Here is a 20,000-nt window from a genome sequence, read left to right as displayed (position 1 = left end):
GTTGTTCCCACTCATCAAAAGCCTACATATAAGGCAACAAGGTTTTTACACAAAAAGAGTGAAAGTATAGAAAAAAATGGCAGCCTAAATGTAATTTGCGGAATGAGGTAGTATGGTAGAAGTGTGTATCCAATGAGAACACTCTTCAAAATAAATTAATTTATGTTCACAACTGCAGTTATAACTTTCATAAAAATAGTAACATACACTTGAGCAATATGGACATCCTCTTTGGTGTTGTTTACTTCTATGAACTTTCTTCTGGACTTGAGATATTCTAGCCAATAAATAAACTCCTCCTGGACATGGGAATACCTGACTGACTCAATATACAGCTTGGATGCCAGTACCATGGAGGCATTATGACCAGACAACTTCCAAAAGAAAGAAACATACATTAAATTAGAGGGTGCTGAATTTTCTCTACATTTTTTTAGTCCATACTTTAATTAAATTTCTTACCAAAAATATTTTTGAAATACGTTAGTGAAATCCCTGCCCATAAGCCTAAACCAGAGCTACATTTTTAACTGTCATAGACAGTGATCAAGAGGAAGTGTAAGTGTATAGTTATTCAATGTCTTGCTGTATCCAACAACACTTTAGAGAATGAGGATCAGTTTAGTGTCAAAGCTGTAATATTCAAACGTGAAATGACTTTACTCTTAATACTTCTTCTTTAAAGCTTTCACAAGCAACTAACCATCTATAAAGCACTTGTTAGTTCAGAAGGTTAGACCCAGTGTACCATGCCTGATGGATCCACCCTCTAAGATAGGTATTTAGCACATTATGGTGACAAAAATTAATGCAAAGGCAATGCCAAATATATGAGCACTTCAAACGAGTCCCCTATTTTTAGCAATGTCTATGTGATACTCCTTGTCTTTGAAGACCAGATTAAATATCAAAGTCCTTATGATTATCATCCCAATCTGTTACTTTTACTCCTTTTACTCATCTAAAAGCTAATAAAACTTTACATTGGTACCTTGGATGTGAATCTTAATCTGTTTAATTTACACAATTTGCAGCAGTTTGTACTCTTTAAAGAAATTCCTGGTGATGAAAAAGTTAAGAATCAAACATTACCACAAAATCACGCAAATTGATTATGGCCCTGCACGTAAGCTGGCGCTTGACCTGCACAATTTGTACAGTGTGTAGGATTCACGTTTTTTTTAAATTGTAAAAGATCTGAATTGACTTGATACTGAAAATGATTTGCACCGATAAATAGTCCTGAGAAAGACTGCTGTCTGTGACTGATGTTTCAAGAAACTGATTCAAAGTCATCTTCATTGTGAGGTGACAGTGTGTAGTAGATCTGTGGTTTCTCTCTTCTTTTGGTCAGCAATCATTAATATTTTTAGCTGCAGGTTAAGAAGATCATAGGGTTGGCTATAGTTACTGTCATGACAGGTAAGCTGTTCGGTTAGTATCATTGGTTCTGGCCGAACAACGACTCAAACCTTACTCAGAGGACAAATCAAGATGCACTGTTCACTATTCACACTCTTGACAGTAATGTAAACTACTTGTATTAATAGAATCAACTGACCAAACATCATTAGTTGACTCTAAAGATGACTTTTGCTCAAACACCAGTCGGCAACAACATTCCTTCTCATCAATTGAGTGAGAAACAAGAAATAATAGTCTAACTTTCATACCTTATTAATTTTTCATGTTTGTCAATGGTGGTTTGTGTAATATTATTGTTTACTATGATATTTTTGCTAAGGTTGAGAAAAGGAGCATACTGGTGTTCCACATGTTCATGGTTACTTGATTCCACAAACTCGGGGTATGCAAATCCTCACATGCATTGTGAATATTATTTTATTGTACACATCAACATGTCACAAGCATTGCCAGGTCATTGAAAAAAAATGAGGTTGCTTTTTTTAACTGACGTGAATCCAGGATATAGCCTGTTACCACTTTTGGTACACATTTTGGTCCTTAGTATGCCAGCTGGAAATATGTGGTCAATATATAAGTTAACAGACATTCTGAAATAGTAACAGTTTACTAATTCTGAGTAAGCAAATACATGTAATTAACACCTGACATTTGTATACTCAGATCACAATGAGTGGGATCTTGTGTTAAGCCATTCTGTAAGTTCTTCTTGCAATGGAGAGAGCTCATGGCCTGGTTAACCTCAAAAACAAGTTCCCTGCAGGAACAAAATTGCACCTGAGAAACATTTTTATAAACAATTGTTGGTAACTATTATTACCAATCATTCAGAATCATAAAAAAATTTCTGGATAAAGAATCAGTACCGGTATCTTCACTTTCACAAAATGAATTCTGTGTGTTTTCATCAAATTTTAACTTGTTACCTTTTATCCTTGTTTAAAAATGTCACTTTAGCAGCATCTACTGCAAGCTCAGCACTCTGGAGAAAATTACAAAATCAGACAATTTGTCAACCAAACCTACCACACATGTAAATCACAATAGAACTTGGGTGAACCTTGTTGTCTCATACCTAATTACCTAGAGTAATTTACACAGTGTTAATTACCTACTGTTCCTTTTCATTAACAAGGCTCATCGTTCCTTCTATTTATTGAGGATTATGTAAATACTGGTAATGAACACAATACAAAACTTAGAATATTGCCTGCCACCCACAGAGCCCCAGAACTAACAAGTCCGACCACAACAAAAGAATTACTTTTAATGTTCTGCTCCAGTGGGAGGCGCGGTGGCCTCATGGTTAGTGCGCTTGACTCCGGATCGAGTGGTCCGGGTTCGGGTCCTGGCCGGGGACATTGTGTTGTGTTCTTGGGCAAGACACTTTACTCTCACGGTGCCTCTCTCCACCCAGGTGTATAAATGGGTATCGGCGAATTTAATGCCAGGGGTAACCCTGCGATGGACTAGCATCCCATCCAGGGGGGAGTGTAAATACTCCTAGTCGCTTCATGCTACAGAAACCGGAGATAAGCGCCGGCCTGATGGGCCTTCTAGGCTCGTAGCAGACTTTACCTACCTTTTCATTAACAATGCTCATCGTTCCTTCTATTTATTGAGGATATGTAAATACTGGTAATGAACACAATATAAAACTTAGAATATCGCCTGCCACCCACAGAGCCCCAGAACTCACAAGTCCGACCACATCAAAAGAATTACTTTTAATGTTCTGCTCCAGCGTCTAAATACAGTTTAGCACATGCCAAGTGCACCTTTTACAAAAATAGTCATACAAATAATGAAATGAATCATGTATTGAACTGTAGATATGAAATCAAGCAAAGCTATGATCCTCGCAGATATGAATGCAATTTTAGCAATTGCATAGAGAAGCCTGAAAAATTCAGAACTTCAACGGGGGTTTGAACCCATGACCTCAATATGCCAGTGCGAGTAAAATTGTGTTCAAAACTCGCACCAGCATCGCGAGATCACAGGTTCAAACCCTGTTAAGTCCTGAATTTTTCGGACTTTCTCTACACAATTGCTAAACTAGCGTTCATAACTGCAAGGATCATAGCTTCACTTAACAGTGATGCGGTTGCCAATTTGCCTCCCTTGTAATTCTTAAAATAAGTTTAAAAGAACACAGTTACTACCAGCCAAACAACAGAATTCATCTAAGGAACTTATGGCAGAAGGCTTGATCCATAATTTCTTATGTGATCAGAAATTTTCCAATTACAAAACACTGTGTCATATTACAACACATTTGGAAAAATGTGTGAGTTACAGAACTTTCAACAGTAATGATATGAATTTTGATTGAAATTTTTATCAATCCACCACAAGAATGAGGGAGAACTAAAAAAGACAAACAGCACAGTCACTGCAACAGCAACATTTTTAACAACAACAATAAATTTACTGTTGATGCGGTTTACCCACCCCATAGGTAGTATTAAGCCAATTAAGTTGGGTGCAAGCCAAGTTTTAACAGCACAACTATAACCACAACCTTGATTCATAAAATCTGCAGAGAGTTAGAGAACTCGTGCACAGATATCCAAGTGTTGCAGTCTGGCCTTAGTTCAACCTCGTTCCCAGGATCTGCATTGTCATTGAGAAGAGACCCTGGTTGGGGCTGATCACGTGTCTCCCAAAATCTGGGATTCTTTTTAAATGTGTGCTTGGGGTCGGGTGGGGCAGGGCAGGGCAGGGCAGGGTGGTAGTGTACATGTAGGCCTTGTCATAATGGCAAAGAAGGGAATCATAACACATTTGACTTTGTGGCCAGACGACCATCGACAAAACATTTCCCAGCAAGGTATTGAATGTACACATGGAATTCAATGTGAAAGGCAAAAAGTTGTTGTCAAATCGATTGGACGCAACAGAAAATATACTCGCATTGTTCGAATATTCTTAGTATGCCTGTGAGAAGGTCCAGATTCAAACTTTAATACTTGAACAAGCTCAAGTGAGCAGTCGAACTGAGTGATAACAAAGGATGCTAATAGTCTGCGACACATTTAAAGAAAAGAAAGTTTTGTTGTGAAAGAAAACAAGCGAATCGTTTATACATGGGAAACAAACAAGTTCTGTGATCGATCAGTCAGTGTCATACATTAATGTCACGTATAAACCTCAAACTAACTGTGCAGGTATTTTATTTTGTTCTTTGATTTTCGCTTCTCCCTTCAAATGTTAAACAAAGTGATTCCTTAGTCGCAAGCTTGCACAGCAAGAAGACAGTTTTGACTTATTTATATTTCAACAACTCCATGTAAATTGCCACTGTTATATTTTTGCAACTGCACACCGGGCTTTAGCATTTAATTTATAACACAAATTGTGACATATATTTTTGGCGCCAGTAAAATAAAAGAGACATTTCATCAAGCAAACGTAGTGTGTGATGTATTTTTTATGATAGTGTACATTCTGTAGAGGCAATTAATTTTTAGCTTCTAACGAAATCTTCTTTTTTGGCGAACTTCAATTGCCGCTCGACATCGAAGGTCTTATCGGTCACAATTCAAAAGCTCTTGTTTTTAGCTTGACCACTTTTGTGGGAATCTCCTGTGGGAATATAACATCAGCCTTTTTTCCCTTTTTGAAACTTACATTGTAAAGTAACGATTATTTATTGAAAAAAATTTTAATGCCTTGCCAAACTATTAGGCCCAATTGCAGGTCAAAATAAGATAAAATATAATGAAGACTCTAACTCACTTTACCCCAGTGGGATTGTCGAGGAGAGCCACATGACCAGCCACAACCGGGGTCTTTCTCCTCATTGACAAAGAGACCATGGGATCGAGGTTGGGCTTAGTGGACTGAAGGGAGTTTCAGCAATGAAACAAAATCAAGAAACAACTTGAAAATATAACTTGTCACTTTAGGAAGCATGTCACAATAATCCCATCTCGTTGATATTGTACAATATGGGTGAAGTATCAAACAACTGGATGCATATGGATGGATTGCGCAGAATTTAATGGTGTACATGTTTGCTCACATTGTCATCAAATCTTAAAATGTGGTCATTTCATTTTGTTTTGGAGAAAACAATGAGAAAGATATATACAGTGTACTATAATGCAGGCAACATGCAGAGCATGATTATTTTTTCCTAATTCAACCAACGTTAACAACGTTAAAATTCGTTATTACCTCAAGGATCACATCATAGGTCAAATCAAAGTTGATTAAGTGACCAAACATTATGGGCCAACTGACAGTTTAAGCAAGGACCTTTGAGTGTAGGTTGTCCACCCTTGCTTTTGCAAGGCTCAGAGATCTTGAACAATGTAAATTATCAAAATAATAACACAAAAACTAAAATTAAAGCAACTGCTTTTCTTCAGTTACCTCTGGAAAGCCTGAAATGCTATCCTGGATTTCATCAAATGTCATGGGGGTCACCACAGTTGAGCTACTTTCCTTACTTTCTGTTTGAATATTGACAGCTTGTTCAGGTGTTTTGCCCGCTAACCCTAAGTTCAAATATAGAGTTTAAATGATATTGATGGTTTTGAATTCAGAGTACACTGTTTTAAAATAATGTACCTAACAGAGGATTTTAAATGGTCCAACTCTACCAGCATTTGTTTTCTACAATAATCATGATCCAGTCAATGATAACTCTAATTGACAACTGGATGGTGTAGAGTGCAGGTTGCAAGTCATTGTTTCACCATAGCTGAAATAACCCAAACAGTTACTAATGCTACCGTTAGGCCTAAACACCGTGCCTTAGATAATGTTTAAGCCCAAGGTTAGCACTTTTGCAACTGTTTGGGTTGTTTCAGTTATGGTAAAATAATGACCTGCAACCTGAACTTTACACCTTCCGATTGACAACCATCCATGCAAATTTTGCAAAGAAATAAGTGACTATAGCAAATCCCTCTCACAGTAAGCGGTTGGATATCAAAACATTGCTATGCAATGAATGAATATTGATTGCCAGGATATAAAAGTGTTTCTGATGTTTCAAACAATACAATACTTTATTGTTTGGCAATAAAAGGCATTTGAAAGACTGAGTCCACTGCGGGGAAAATAATTTGCATCTGAACCGATTCCTCTGTATTAGCATCTGTGCTTGTTCCAATCTAACTATGAGAGTATGAAACTGGCAAATTGGGTAGACCTCATTACAATAATCAAAAGAGCTCCATTTAAATTTAATCTAATTACCTTCTGAAAGCCAAATGTCTAGATTCTTCATATTTACAGCTGCTTTCTACAAGGAAGGTGAAAGCAAAAAAAAGCATGCCACTGAGTTATGTTCCAAAGACTTTGGTTCTCTTGTGTATCTGTGTGGCACATGTGCACTGAGTTTTGCCAGAGCATGAGGTTTTTGAAGTCTGTAATGTTTACCTGTACTCAATGGAAAGTTCTCTGATTAAATGTTGAAGTTCGAATTGTTTATTTGTTCAGCCACTACCGACTGTGAACCAACCACAACCCTGACGAACAGGTTACTAAAGGCAGCACCAAGGTAATGTTATTATTATCTTTTCACTTCACACTTTTTTTTTCACTACTATGACCAAAAAAACAATTCTTTCTTTTCTTTGGATTTCAAAACTACCTTAACTAAACACTAAGTGACCCAAGTTTAAGCCTTAATTTCAAAAGAACGCCCATTTCTTTCAACTGGAATTGGCCAAAATAATTACTGCAAACATGGCCGTCAACACATTGTTCTTTTGTCTTTGTGTTCATTAGCCTGACTAGCCTCAATAAAATGTGTAACATTCAAAGAATTTTGGCTGTAAAACGAGGCTAGCCAGACTAGTTTTTCACAAATTCAAAAGAATAATTTATTGACGATTATATCTTTAAATATGATCTCTTTTCCTATTTAATGGTGTGCGCAATAAGATGAGATAATTTATACCCGAAATTGATTGATTTCACGTAACACATTAGTTCTTAATTTATGCCAGAGATTTACGATTCGGTTACTCTTGCAACAGGAATTGCGTAGAGCGGGTCACGCAGGAAACGTGATACAAGGTGGTAACTTACTTTTGAGCAGTACTGTATGGGACCCCCGATCTTACTATTAGGGAGGAAGAAGGTAGTGAGACCCATGTTGCCACCATTCAACACCTCAAGGATCTACATCAAAGATGTGAAAAAGCTGGGATGCACAGTAATATCGACGAAGTGGATGTTGTCATTTATTTTTTAATCAAAATTCACATTTTCACACATAGGATTGTAGATTTGCTTCATTAGTACATATGTTCCTGTGAAACAAGGCAGAAGTCTTCTTGTTTAAGCAGTAACACATTTACATGTAGCAGAACTTTCCAAAATCTGGTATTCAGTTCATTTGCAACGAAAAACAAAATGATAATGAAAACTAGTCTTGTTTCAAAACTGTAGCTGCCTTAAGGACGTTTTCTAACATTGATTTTTTACTGCAAATTTTACCATTGAAAGATGATGAGTTAGTGATGTCAGAAATGTAAAAAAATTGGGGGGTCACCGACTTCATTTTGGAGAGAAATTGCCCAGAAGAACAGCCTAAATCTGAAAAATCTGGCTTCTTTAGCAAATATAACCACAGTGTCTGTAAGCCCAAAAAAATTGCAATTACATCTTTGAAGTGAAATTATCTCTACCAAACTTTGTTTAAGTGGACCCATCAAGTGAATTTAGTTCACTGTTGTGGTTCCTTAAAGAACAAGTTCGCATTTAGCGACCATAGTTTCATGCGCCTTGCAGCCGCAAGATGGCAGGATTCCATGTTTCGAGGACAGAAATGTACAATTTTGTTTAACTTCCCACATTGATTTTTTGTTCATTTTTGGACAATGTGGAGATAATTGTAAATAAAACCTGTTTCTGAAAAGAAAAGTAGGGGTCACCGAACATCCAAGATTGTTAAATCCAAGCAAAGCTTTAGCAATGGCCATCTGCCCTATCATTGTTCATTTTAGTACTTAGCATGCGCGCCCGAGCATGACGTGGCTTGTAAATTTGCGTGCGCTGTAAGGATGCATAGTAGCAATGGGCGCAAACGTCCTTAAGTGTACATGGGACCTACAAAAATTAAGTAGTTTCTTAAATTTACGATACATACATGTATGTACATAAAGTGTAAATAAATTAAGTCAACATTACTGGTTTGAAACAATACAATTAGAAACTTACCAGAAACTTTGACCTTTCAAAGGGTACAAGGGAAATCTCCATGAGAAAGGAGCATGATAACTGTGCAAAGGGATCTGATATGGCAACCACTTCACTCTGTTGAAAATTCAATGTTCATCAATGCATGGAAAACAATACATGTAGTAATGTTATAAGTAACATGAAATAATGATTTAAGAATAATAACAAGCAAAGTAAATTAATTTTAATACTGTACCACATTTCAAAGTCACCATAACATTAAATTTTATCCAGTGAAAAAATATATTCAGGTTTCACTGATAAAATTAATACTGTGTACATGTACAATAATGATTTTTTGTTGAGCTGTTCTCTAGGCTTTTGTTTAAAAACACCGGTCAGTAACAGTAAAATGAAATTATTTCACAACCACCACCATTTTCTTTAAGAAAATACAACATTATCGGTTTAAAATGTACTTGTGAAGGATTATCTCGATGGCAGGAAACTGAGTGAAAGATGAATATACACACTGAGGACCTTTATTTTCTGAGGCATTTTGCACATGATGCCCTGAAATCTTTCTGTTTTTGTTTCTCAAATCATTAACATGATTTTGTATAGTAAAACTATTTCATTCAAATGTGCTTGTACCTCTGTGCCACTGAAAAATTTTGTTGCCATCTTGCTGATTTCTAGGGTACACAACAAACTAAAACAAGAACAATAGCAACAATAACTGATCAGAAGTTCAATGTCTTAAAAATCTATGGACAGTGACTGTGTACAAACTCTTTAAAGCAGCCATGAACAGCATTTTTGCAATCAGCCAGATCTAGGCAACAGTGTATTTCCATGAGATTAAGGAAATAATTATGACTACTGCCACATTGTACTACAACTACTTGATCAAGCATCACTTCCAATTAATCAAGTCCTTGCCCAACAAACAGCTAAATTTTAAACTGTCTTTTTAAACAGTTAATCTCAGCCTCAACATTCTTATAAAAAAGGTTCTTATAAAAAAAGGATTGTATAGTGTTTACGGAAATAGTTATGATTCTGCATAAAGTACAAAACCAATCGTCATTAATGTGTACAGTTTACAGTAACCAAACAGATCAAACACCTGAGCTGACAGAATGCAGTAAACAAAGAAGCCTTGCAAACAATAACCAACAATAATTATTTTAATCAACAACTAAAACTGAAATTACATGCACGGTAATCTCTTTCACAACATTTTCTGTTTGACTGGCAATCTTTACTCCCTCTCTCTTCACTTCTGAACAATAGCAAAAATTTCTACTAATTAAAAAGTCAACCTAAAGCGTAGTAAATTTGCTTACTCGACTGCAGTTTCACAGCCAAACAAAGCAGCTAGCAACTGGACATCCATTTCACAAAAAAGCATATAACTGTGATGGTTGAAATACGCCAGAATCTCTGTCAACACGGAATTGCAAACATTTTCAGGCCTTTTTCATTTTTTTAGCTAGTTTTACAAAATGTCAGGCAGGGAGGCATATTATTAAGAAGGAAAACATTACCTGACAGCTAACTGTTGTACATGTACATATTAAGTGTTTTGGTCTTGCTCTTGATGTCATTCCCTCACCAGTTCAAATTAATATTATAAATGTAGGTTGCAGGTAATTTTTTCATCCCAGTTAAATTTAAGTGTAGCTGGTTTTTTTTTCTAACTGGGTAATTTTTTCAATGAGGTGTTTATTTGAACTTTTGCAGGCAATATTTGGGATTAGGCCTAAGCATTGATCTATACAGCTGTAGAGTAGCCATGTGGTTAGTGTTAGGGTTAGCCTTAGTTTTGACAATACTGTTATGATATCTCGAACTTTCTAGAGTTTCGTTACTTTTTCTTGTTTTTCCAGAACGTTCTACAAATGAAGTTGTCAATTTCTATAACTAAGTTAATGGTCACAAGTTTGCTATGCATAAATGGCGGCCAAAAAAATTCTTTTGTTTATGTGCTAATAATATTAGACTGTTGTTTATCCACCAAAAATCTCTGTGTGGTCCCGCTGTGGAGTTGATGTGATAGGAAATTTACCGTGGAAATTCTAGACGTATTCACAGACGCATTGAAATGTTCAAACTAACAACTGCTTGAGCTTACTTAACACTTTAATTCCTGGCAACTGACCTTTTCTCTGTTCAATTGAAAGAAGTTTTCATTCAAAAATCCAAAAAAAGTACTGAAAGTTTATGCTATTTTAAGTGTACATCGTATACGTTTTGTAACCTAGTTGAAGTTTGAATTTATGCGTAGTCAAAACAACATATCGAATTATGTTGCACACAAGAAACTATTACAGAGCTATTTTTGCTGTCACAGCGAAACTGGGGAAAATACCCCAATGCTAATCTCCATGATATTTTTTTATGTTGCAGGTATAATTTTTATCTACAGTAGCATAATTTGTGAACTGTACTGTTTATATTATTTTTCATGTGTGTAGCCATGAACTGACTTTTCAGCAGGAATCATAACATATTTTTTTCAACACCTATTTATCAAATGTCGCTTAAATTTGTCTTTCACCAGGAACACTTCAATAAAGTTATATGCTTTGTCTCTGTAGTTTGTAAGTCTCTCATCGCCGTCGACGGCTACAAATACGTCAGGACAAAAATATGGCACTGAAATTATCGACTTTGCTAACATTAATTTTACAAACTGGTAACTACATGGATAACGGTGTTCAAAACTATTTGATAATCAAGTTATCGAAGGTTCGGAATTCGTGGGAATTGTACTTACATGTAACGAGAATAATATGAGTATAAACAAATGATCTCAATCAACTGGCTGCACGAATAATGCCATCTGAAAAAGCACCAGATGCATTCAAGCTAAAAACAGCACGATATTTAAAAGACGGCCTTTTTTTTTTTTCACTTCACGTAGAATGTTCTGCTCAGGAGTGTCTGTCAGTGCTTTCTGTGTCGTCTGGCGGCGGAATAATAGTGGAAAATATGTGACAAGGAATCTTACGTTTATTTCAATCGATAGAATTTTCCATTTTTCTTGGTTACCTTGAATCAATTGGAAAAGTACGTAAGTGTTTATTCGATCGCATGTCAAACCCTCTGGAAAAACAAGCTCTGTATGTACTCTTTATGTGCCCCCCTCACCTTCGGAAATTTGCCTCTTTCAGACCCCCTACCCCTTGGAATTTCTGTGACCCTCCATGAAGGGGGGGGGGGGGGGGAAATGGATACTTTCTGGAACCACACATTTGAAAAACATCAGCCCACCTTTTTTCAAATTTAGATCAGTCTATATCATAATGTCATTTACACCGCTGGAAAATCATTCTCAGTTGTTACGTGGCCGTGATTTTGCAAATGAAAGACTCTTGCTCTGCCAATTTGACATTTAGAGCTCATAATTAACAAAATTAAACAAAATTACCTAAAATAGCATGACCTAGCCCCTTTAAGTAGGATGGTCTGAAAATACAAAATATACATAGATAGATCTATGCCCAATGAACTTTTTTTAAATTTTTTTTAAAATTATTTATTTATTTATTTATTTATTTATTTATTTATTTATGTAACATAACAGAAGTTTACATTGCACTGGAAAACCAATATACATATAAAAAAGAAAAAGAAAACAAATACAACTAATAATCTGACATGCAAGCCAAAACAGGATGTCCAATGAACATGATATTTTGCAACAATAACATAGTTATATGTAAAGCAAACTGGGATACTTACAATGTCACTCTTATTATGGACAAAAGTTATTGTAACTACTAACATTACTCTAAGCTCGAACCATGTGTATATAAAGGTTAATTATACATGTTATTTCAATTTGAGTGCTCTTCATGGCAGAACATTGTAATTTACCCATGAGCATGAACTAGGTTGCCTGTGGTACATGTTACACAAAACCAGAAGGCACTGAGTTGGGTGGTATTGAACTGCAGGGTTCCAGTTAATTGTGAGGGGTCATGTAGACCATTTGAGGGGTCACCCAGACATCATGCCAGCAGTGGCCCTTTGGCTCACATGTCCACACGTTTAATTATTTTGTAATGTCCTGATTTGTGAGGTATTTTACTTTTTTAAGTTTGAACATGCAAGGTAACTCGATCAGAGGTGGCCGCTGAAATTGATGTCACTTTCGATTTTCCAATTTACCGGTATTTGTGCAGGCAAAAGTAAAATAGAAAATTGAACATACAGTACCGCTCGAAACTATTTGAGCATTTGCCGTGGTTCTGACTAAGTGAAACCGCGGCTTCAATCTCCAGTTTGACCTAGATAAAACCTCGTCTACGGTAACTGAAAGCCGAGCTTTCACCTAGATTTTTTGCGGTTGATTTACGCCACGGTTACGAGAGGATGCTGTAAGGGTTTTGCTTCTATTTAGAACCTAAAATAACCAGGGGGCTTATACAAAGTTAGGTTTCCTCTCAAAACAGAAAGCGTTCAGTACCAACTTGTGCAAGGTGTTTAGGTGTGACATCAGAGTTGGAGCGAAGAGAAAATTAAGAAAGGAAGAAGGTAATAGCTGTTAATTAAGACTTCACATAGAGGCTTTCCTGTCACATTACAACTAAGATTTTATTCAACCAGGGATTATACCCTGTGATGGAAACCAGGGACACAACAAACACAAGGAAATACTGTTCTCTGGATGACCTGTGGTGCCAACGTCTTCAACAAAAAGGTTAAAATCGATTATTGATTGCAGAGAAAACGTGTTCCATCAGACCCTTGTATCTTTTACTTGATAACCAATGTAGGACAAACATGTCAAACTACACTGTAACATTACAATGTCATATAGTACTACTTCCTAAAGCAGTGAGATATACAAACACTGTTGGTACCCCAGCCTCCATTAGTAGTCTGTAACTACTGTACAAGTCCCAGTTGTTCAAAGGGTGCATAGTCTTGACCACTGAATAACTCATTACATGTACAGTACCGCCTAGAAGTATTGACCCCTTTACGGCGTCATTGCCGCGTCACCCTGTCGCGGCTTTCCCTCGGTATTCCCGCGGTAGGCCGCTTTTCTGCCGAGGGAAATTTACGGCTAGGCTCCAAAGTTGCCGCGGGAAAGTCAACCGAGGTAAACCCTCGGTAATTAAAATTCCGCGGTAGAGTTGGGTTTCCGTTGACTTTGTGTTTCGATAAGCTATTGTAGATTGTAATGTTGAAATCCCACCGAACAACAGAAACTGAACAAGTTTCGGCTGAAAATTGCGAACAGCAAAGAGGGTTATAGCCGCTAATCATGCACCTTGGTTTCCTTTTCCTTTTACATGCGAAAAGAATATCCGTACTGTAGCTAGATTCCGACCACATTTGAAACCTTCTTTGCGACATGCATTTGTATTTTGATTGCAGTGATTATTTCGAAGACTTATCGTGGACTATTCATTCGAAGGTTCGACGCTTGTCCTACTTGCGTGGACTTCGCCGTCATTTTATACATTTAAGTTTATGGGAGAATGGGAACTAGTCATCTCGCCACCAGGAAGACTCGCCACCAGCAAACTCGCCACCAATATGCAATCACCTTTTAGCTACTAACTATGTTCTACTTGAGAAATGATTGTAGCAAGTTCAGTTTCTTCAAGTACTTTGCCTTACGTCTGCTGTAATAAATCATTACAAGGACATTATTTACCGGAAGGCGAAGCTGTGTTGATTTTTATAAGGAGAAGATTCGCCTTGAGTATGCATTTGCACGATCCGTTAATAGTTTTCATAATCCAAGCCTAATATGATATTTTCCGAGGCGTAATTTTTATTTCGATCGATCAGTTGGCGCATTTCCCAGTTTTCAAAACTTTTCGAAACTCCGCACTATAAAACCTTCGTTCTCCCTTAGTGATTCCAACATTCATACACTCTTCGGTGATGCAATTTTCCCTTTCGTAAACAAGCGATGCCATTTGGACGAGAAAATTTCACTGTTAAGTTTGTCACTTGCAATTGAGGAAAAAATACTTAATCTAGGACTAGAAAAAAAAATTTAAAAGGTTGATGTGACCCTTGGTGGCGAGTTTACTGGTGGCGAGTCTTCCTGGTGGCGAGGTGACTATAAACCGGGAGAATATGTCCCCTTGTTTTTTGCAGCTCAGCGCACTGAACATACATTTATTCGTCTATTATTTCGATATCCTGCAAACAGGAGAGGGTTTTGACAATATTTACAAACTGAAAGCTTACATGTTCAGGGTGAACGGCTCGAAAACCTTGCGTGACCAAGTTACGACTTCTTGTGGTTTCCTACTTCAGTATTACTTCCTAAGGTTGTTTAGTGTAAGAAATCACAAAAAAGAAAAACACTCCAAGGAAAGAACCCAGGATATCAAACCCTGAAATAGTCGAAAATTATTTGATCTAAACTGAAAAGATTGTTTTCGTGCTCTGGGTTAATCATTGGTGCATATCGGCGTGGTTATGCAAATTTATCACGAGTGGACGCCCGCTGCGAAAAGAGTTGCACGTGAAAGCGCAACGTGAGCACTGGAGCAAAGATGCTTCGAACATTCTAAAGTTTGTTTCGCTTGCTGGTTTTGCATTTCTTAAAATTCGTATGCAAACGATGAGCGTTCAGATAAGTAAGAGACTTCTTTTCTGAAATTTGTTTTCCATGTGTAATCAACATGCCGCAATTAAAAAACATTTATGGAAGTCAAGTAGACTATTGCACGACTGATAAAACAACGCAAAAATGTATCTTGCTGCAATTGCTATGATATAACAATTTATTGCTGATGAAAAGCGATGAAAAAAAAAACCATTCTTAAATTATTCGTCGGTACGTTTGGTCTCAAAATAGTACCGACAAAGGCTCCGATGCCTCGGAAGAATGTTGCGATTAAAATTGAAATTTGACAAGTTTAACAATAATACAATGTATGTGGAAGGAATACCTGCTTTTAACCAAAATGGCGATGATAAAACAAAGACAATCGCACAAGTTTGAATTTCAGGTCTCCAAATAAAATAAAGTCAGGCTTAGACGAAAAGAGATACAATTACACCTTTTTCAAAACCAAACAAATAATTTCTCACGCACACATACAGTATTACAACCTGGAGAACAACGAGTGTTGCGTTGGCTGGATAATCAAGCTGTCGCTTACACTGTATCTTTAAAGAAGTCTTCAGTTTTACATTATGTAAAGATTATAAAATTTGCGTCCTTACGTAAATGGCACACTTTCTCATTTTGATTACAATTTCTTACATTAAGAATCGATTCTTCACACCATGAGATATAAAATTTGACAGTCTTCCACTTATTATACAAGAGCAACAGATCATCGTTCTTTCCCGCGGCAAGCCTCGTCTTTTCTCCCGCGGCAAAGTGCACCTCGGTTTTACCGAGGGAAAAAAATTTGCATACCTCGGTGCCGCGCGTCCACTACCTGCGGCAAAGACGAGGTATTGCCTCGTCCCTAGGGGTCAATACTTCCAGGCGGTACTGTACATGTATGTTGTAGTTCAATTTTTTTTCCCTGGTTTAGTTCTTTTTAAAACCAGTTCAAAATTTTTGAACCAGTTTAAATTTTTTAAACTGGTTTATTTTTATCAAATGTCAAAAAAATGAATTTTCCTTTTTTGGGGGGTATGCACTGCTGTAGTTAAAAAACAGGGGCTTGGGTTTTTGGGGGGTCTCAAAAAGAACAAGATATTTTACATTTTACAGGTATACTGTGGATAGAGACTCATCCACTGGATAAAGTTATCGACTCAGAACAACTGGGCCCTGAAGTCTGCTCTTTAATCACTATTTTTTTAATGTATCTGACTTACCAATTAGTGTTATCAGGCCTAGCAGAAACATGCAAGCCATCAGGAAGAATGCACTGAGTAAGCCATACATCCTTGCTTCTCAACTGAAGCTCAACACTGGACACTTGAATCCCCAAGTACTGTGAAAGGAAATTAGAGAAACACAGACATTTACAGCATTGCTGTACCTGTAGATCTTTCTTTTCAGAGAAAACAGTGTTTGCACTGCAATACAGTGTTTTCTTTAGAATTCTGACTTGTCAAGTAACAGCTCAGCCCAGTCATTTTCAAATTGTAACTTAAAGAGCTCAATAATTATTGTAGCTCTCAGCTGAAACTTGGGGAAAGTAATTTAGGTCTGACAACTACAAAGGGGCAGTTTTTGGTTCCTTAATCAATAAATACACGTCCATCTCTACAAATGCTCTAATAATAACTATATCAAAGCCATACAAACTTGGAATGTTAAAGGTAAATGTACTAAAGATGCCCAATTCTTTTTTGCTCAAAGAGGATATACAGTATATGTTGGCTAGAAAATGTGTAATTACAGTTTTTTTTAATTTTCCATTATTTTTCTTGACTGTATACTCTGCTTACAGACTACCAGGAAATGTTTACAAACAACCTCTAAGTTACATGTAAATGTGAACTCTTACTGCGGGGGTTCATTAGAAGTCCATCACCGGCGGCGGCATACCACCATCTGTTTGTCAGAAATGTGCCTCTCACCGCCGGCTACTCTGCCTTGATTTTCACTCAAATCCTTGTAAAAGACAAGAGTGACCGCCACTTACATTGACTAGCCCAGGTACATGTAACTACTTCAAAAGTTATTGCAACCCCTGTACTGTCAATAACATGTAAAAAATTTATAATGCTCAAACCTGGCAGCATTTTCTAAGAACTCTTGAAAGAATTTGCTTGTGCTTTGCCACTATAAATAAAGGATGGAATTTAACCGCGCACATCTACCATGTACAAAAAAACAATACATTATCATTTTTCTTGAATTCTAATAATTATTACAGATTGTAAAACCAATATACATGTAATATTCTTAACATGTATTCATGTGGTTTAATTTCATTCTACATGTAGGTTGACTTCAAAAATTTTTAAACACACTTTACAGGATGTATAGTTTCCATTTTTACTGATTATGCTATGAAAATTATGTGAGACAGGTTAACATGTCATTAAAATGGTTTGAAACTTTCTTCACCAGAAAACAAAATCCACATCATATTATTATTTTTAACATCAATTGAATGGTGACACTCACCAAAATTACTACTTGATGAATTGGGCCTTCCTTGTGGCTCATCTGGCTTCTTAAGTTTAGTCTGGTGTTTTTCTCTCTCAACTTCAATGACCACACTTTTGAATAGCAAAGTAAAAAGTCTCCTGCAAAATCAATGAATGCAGTAATTTACTTAGGGAGGTTTTTTACCTGCAAACAATAAAAAGAAACTATAATTCTAATGTCAACCTAGCTTTCATCCAAAAGCTAGAGGGCAATGATTTAAACAGCTTCATGAAGAAAAACTGATGATGGTACAGTACTTTCCGGTACAATTACTGTGATTGGAGTCAGGGTGGCTTAGTGATCTATTGAGCCCCCCACCACTGCGAGCAGGGGTTGAACTCTGGCCCCACCCTGCATGTGGGCTGAGTTTCAGTCAATCTCAACCTGACTTGAGGGTTTTTCTCCGGGTACTCCAGTTTTCCTCCCTCATCAAAATCGACTCACAGCTAATCAACATCTAGCTGTGGTGTTGTGCTCCGACATCAAACATGGACTCCATACATGGACTGCAGCCTGATATCGTGAGCTGCGCCCTTTCGCAATTCAGTCCTCAATACTGCAAGTAAAGGGTAATTAGCACTGCCAATTATCATCATTATTATTATTATTATTATTATTATTATTATTATTATTATTATTATTATTATTAAGTACTGTGTAGTATCACTGAGCTCCTGCAGGCTCGTGAGTAACATTCTGGTTTGTTTCCGCCTGTTTTTGCAAGAACATTTACTACTAGTGAAGGGTTAAAGATGTCATGTTAGCCTTTGGTGTTTGTGACTAGAATATTACATGGTGTCAGAAGCAGTTTACAGCCATATTTTGGAGTTTTTGTCTTGTTTACTCCCTGGTTCGTTGCTGTTTGCGTAAATAGAAGCCAAGTTGTACGAAATGGTAGTGGCACGAAATCTAGTTCACCCACCGGATCCATTGCAGTTATCTAAAGGAAATTTGTCTCAACATTGGAAGATGCAGATAAAGAGAAACTGTGGAGGAAAGGGACAGTCATCAAACAAGTGGCTCCCTGCTCTTACACGTATCAAGTAGACTTACATGAAAGTCTATACAGAAGGAATAGGAAGCACTTGGTGAAGATCAAAGAATCAGCACCACAACGCGCAGCAGATTTACTTTCACCACAGAAGAGTTCCCTTAAAGAAGTGCGAGAATCAACAAAATCGCCTTTTACAGTATGCAGAGAAGAAGTGGAAGGCACATTCGTACACCCCAATGATTTTAAGATTTTGTCTGAAGAACTGTTCAAGCCCTTTCAAACTGGTGATAATGAATAAGGTGATCCCATGCACACAGCGTGGTCCTTACACGTTCGCACGGTACTTGTCTGACACGCTTAGCATGTGCATATGCAAGAAAAAAAAAAGAAATGGAGTAGCATGTTTGTGCCTTTTGTTAATGGTCTGTTAACATGGTAGACCTTTGTGTTTTAACACGCAAGTTACGCATGTAAAGTAAATTTCTTTGTCCATGTCGGTAGCTCTGTGCTTTTTCTTCAAACACGGTTTGGTCATTAACCCAAGGCAGAGTAGTTTACTGCTGTTTATTATAAACAAGATGTAAGTTTAATCAAAGGTCATGAAATTCATTCTGCATGCTTACTTGATTTGTCAACAAATGGATGTGAAATTTACGCAGTCAACTTGTGTAACAGATGTTCATTTCCAATGCCAGCAGCATAATCTGTTCGCTGTTTGTCACTGATTTGCCAATAATAAACCAAGGATGGTCAATCAGCCCACTGAGCTAAAAACTGCACTGATCGTGCTTACTTGCATGCCCAATTTACAGAAAACTAAACTACAAAATTATGAAGCAGTCAAATTGAAGCTTCAACATGAAGAGAACAACTTGCGATCTTCTCAGTCACTTTGATTGACGGCCAACATTCAGCTGGTGATCATCCCTTTCTCGAGCAGCGATTTTCACCAGCAGCCAGTGCTTAGCGACATCCCTGGATCTTGCGTTAGCCTTTGGTGTTTGTAACAAGAATATTACAAATCCCACTTCAGAAACTACCAGTATCCTTTACAAATATTAATAACTGCCATGGAGGTTCAGAGAAAACTTACTTTGAGTCATTCATGGTCCACTTGCAGTGTAAACAAATTTTTTCCATTCCCTGATGATTTAAAAAAACATTAATACATGTACTGTACCATAAGTACATGAAAGATTAAAAAAACATAAAAATACTGCAGCTCTGTGTACAAGCATAGTATCAACAGCTTCGCCCATTAATTTTGTAAGTTAGAGGTCATACATGTACGGAAAAGGAAATTCATGGCTCCTCAGGTAGCCAGTGAAGCTG

The 20,000-nt window shown here is 37.0% G+C and overlaps 1 protein-coding gene across 4 annotated transcripts in view; it reads right to left on the bottom strand.

Moving 5' to 3' along the window:
- The window catches only part of LOC137974606 (bridge-like lipid transfer protein family member 2), a 93,435-nt gene that overhangs the window by 65,124 nt on the left and 8,311 nt on the right, over nt 1–20,000 (bottom strand). For 3 of the 4 annotated variants that reach the window (XM_068821510.1, XM_068821511.1, XM_068821512.1), the window contains exons 3-14: nt 19,762–19,811; nt 17,651–17,772; nt 17,253–17,302; nt 16,387–16,505; nt 9,223–9,280; nt 8,608–8,703; nt 6,637–6,682; nt 5,806–5,930; nt 2,352–2,407; nt 2,070–2,182; nt 992–1,059; nt 208–374 (exon numbers count right to left, since the gene is read on the bottom strand). In XM_068821510.1, the coding sequence (XP_068677611.1) occupies nt 208–374; nt 992–1,059; nt 2,070–2,182; nt 2,352–2,407; nt 5,806–5,930; nt 6,637–6,682; nt 8,608–8,703; nt 9,223–9,280; nt 16,387–16,505; nt 17,253–17,302; nt 17,651–17,772; nt 19,762–19,811 (1,070 nt within the window). Of the gene's footprint in view, nt 1–207; nt 375–991; nt 1,060–2,069; nt 2,183–2,351; nt 2,408–5,805; nt 5,931–6,636; nt 6,683–8,607; nt 8,704–9,222; nt 9,281–12,004; nt 12,043–16,386; nt 16,506–17,252; nt 17,303–17,650; nt 17,773–19,761; nt 19,812–20,000 lie in introns of those variants that run through there. The other variant, XM_068821513.1, reaches the window with a different exon arrangement.

Source organism: Montipora foliosa, chromosome 11, assembly GCF_036669935.1.
Source record: "Montipora foliosa isolate CH-2021 chromosome 11, ASM3666993v2, whole genome shotgun sequence".
NCBI classification, from domain to species: Eukaryota; Metazoa; Cnidaria; class Anthozoa; order Scleractinia; family Acroporidae; genus Montipora; species Montipora foliosa.
The sequence above is the reverse complement of the archived record's forward strand: the minus strand, read 5'-3'. Positions and strand labels throughout refer to the sequence as shown.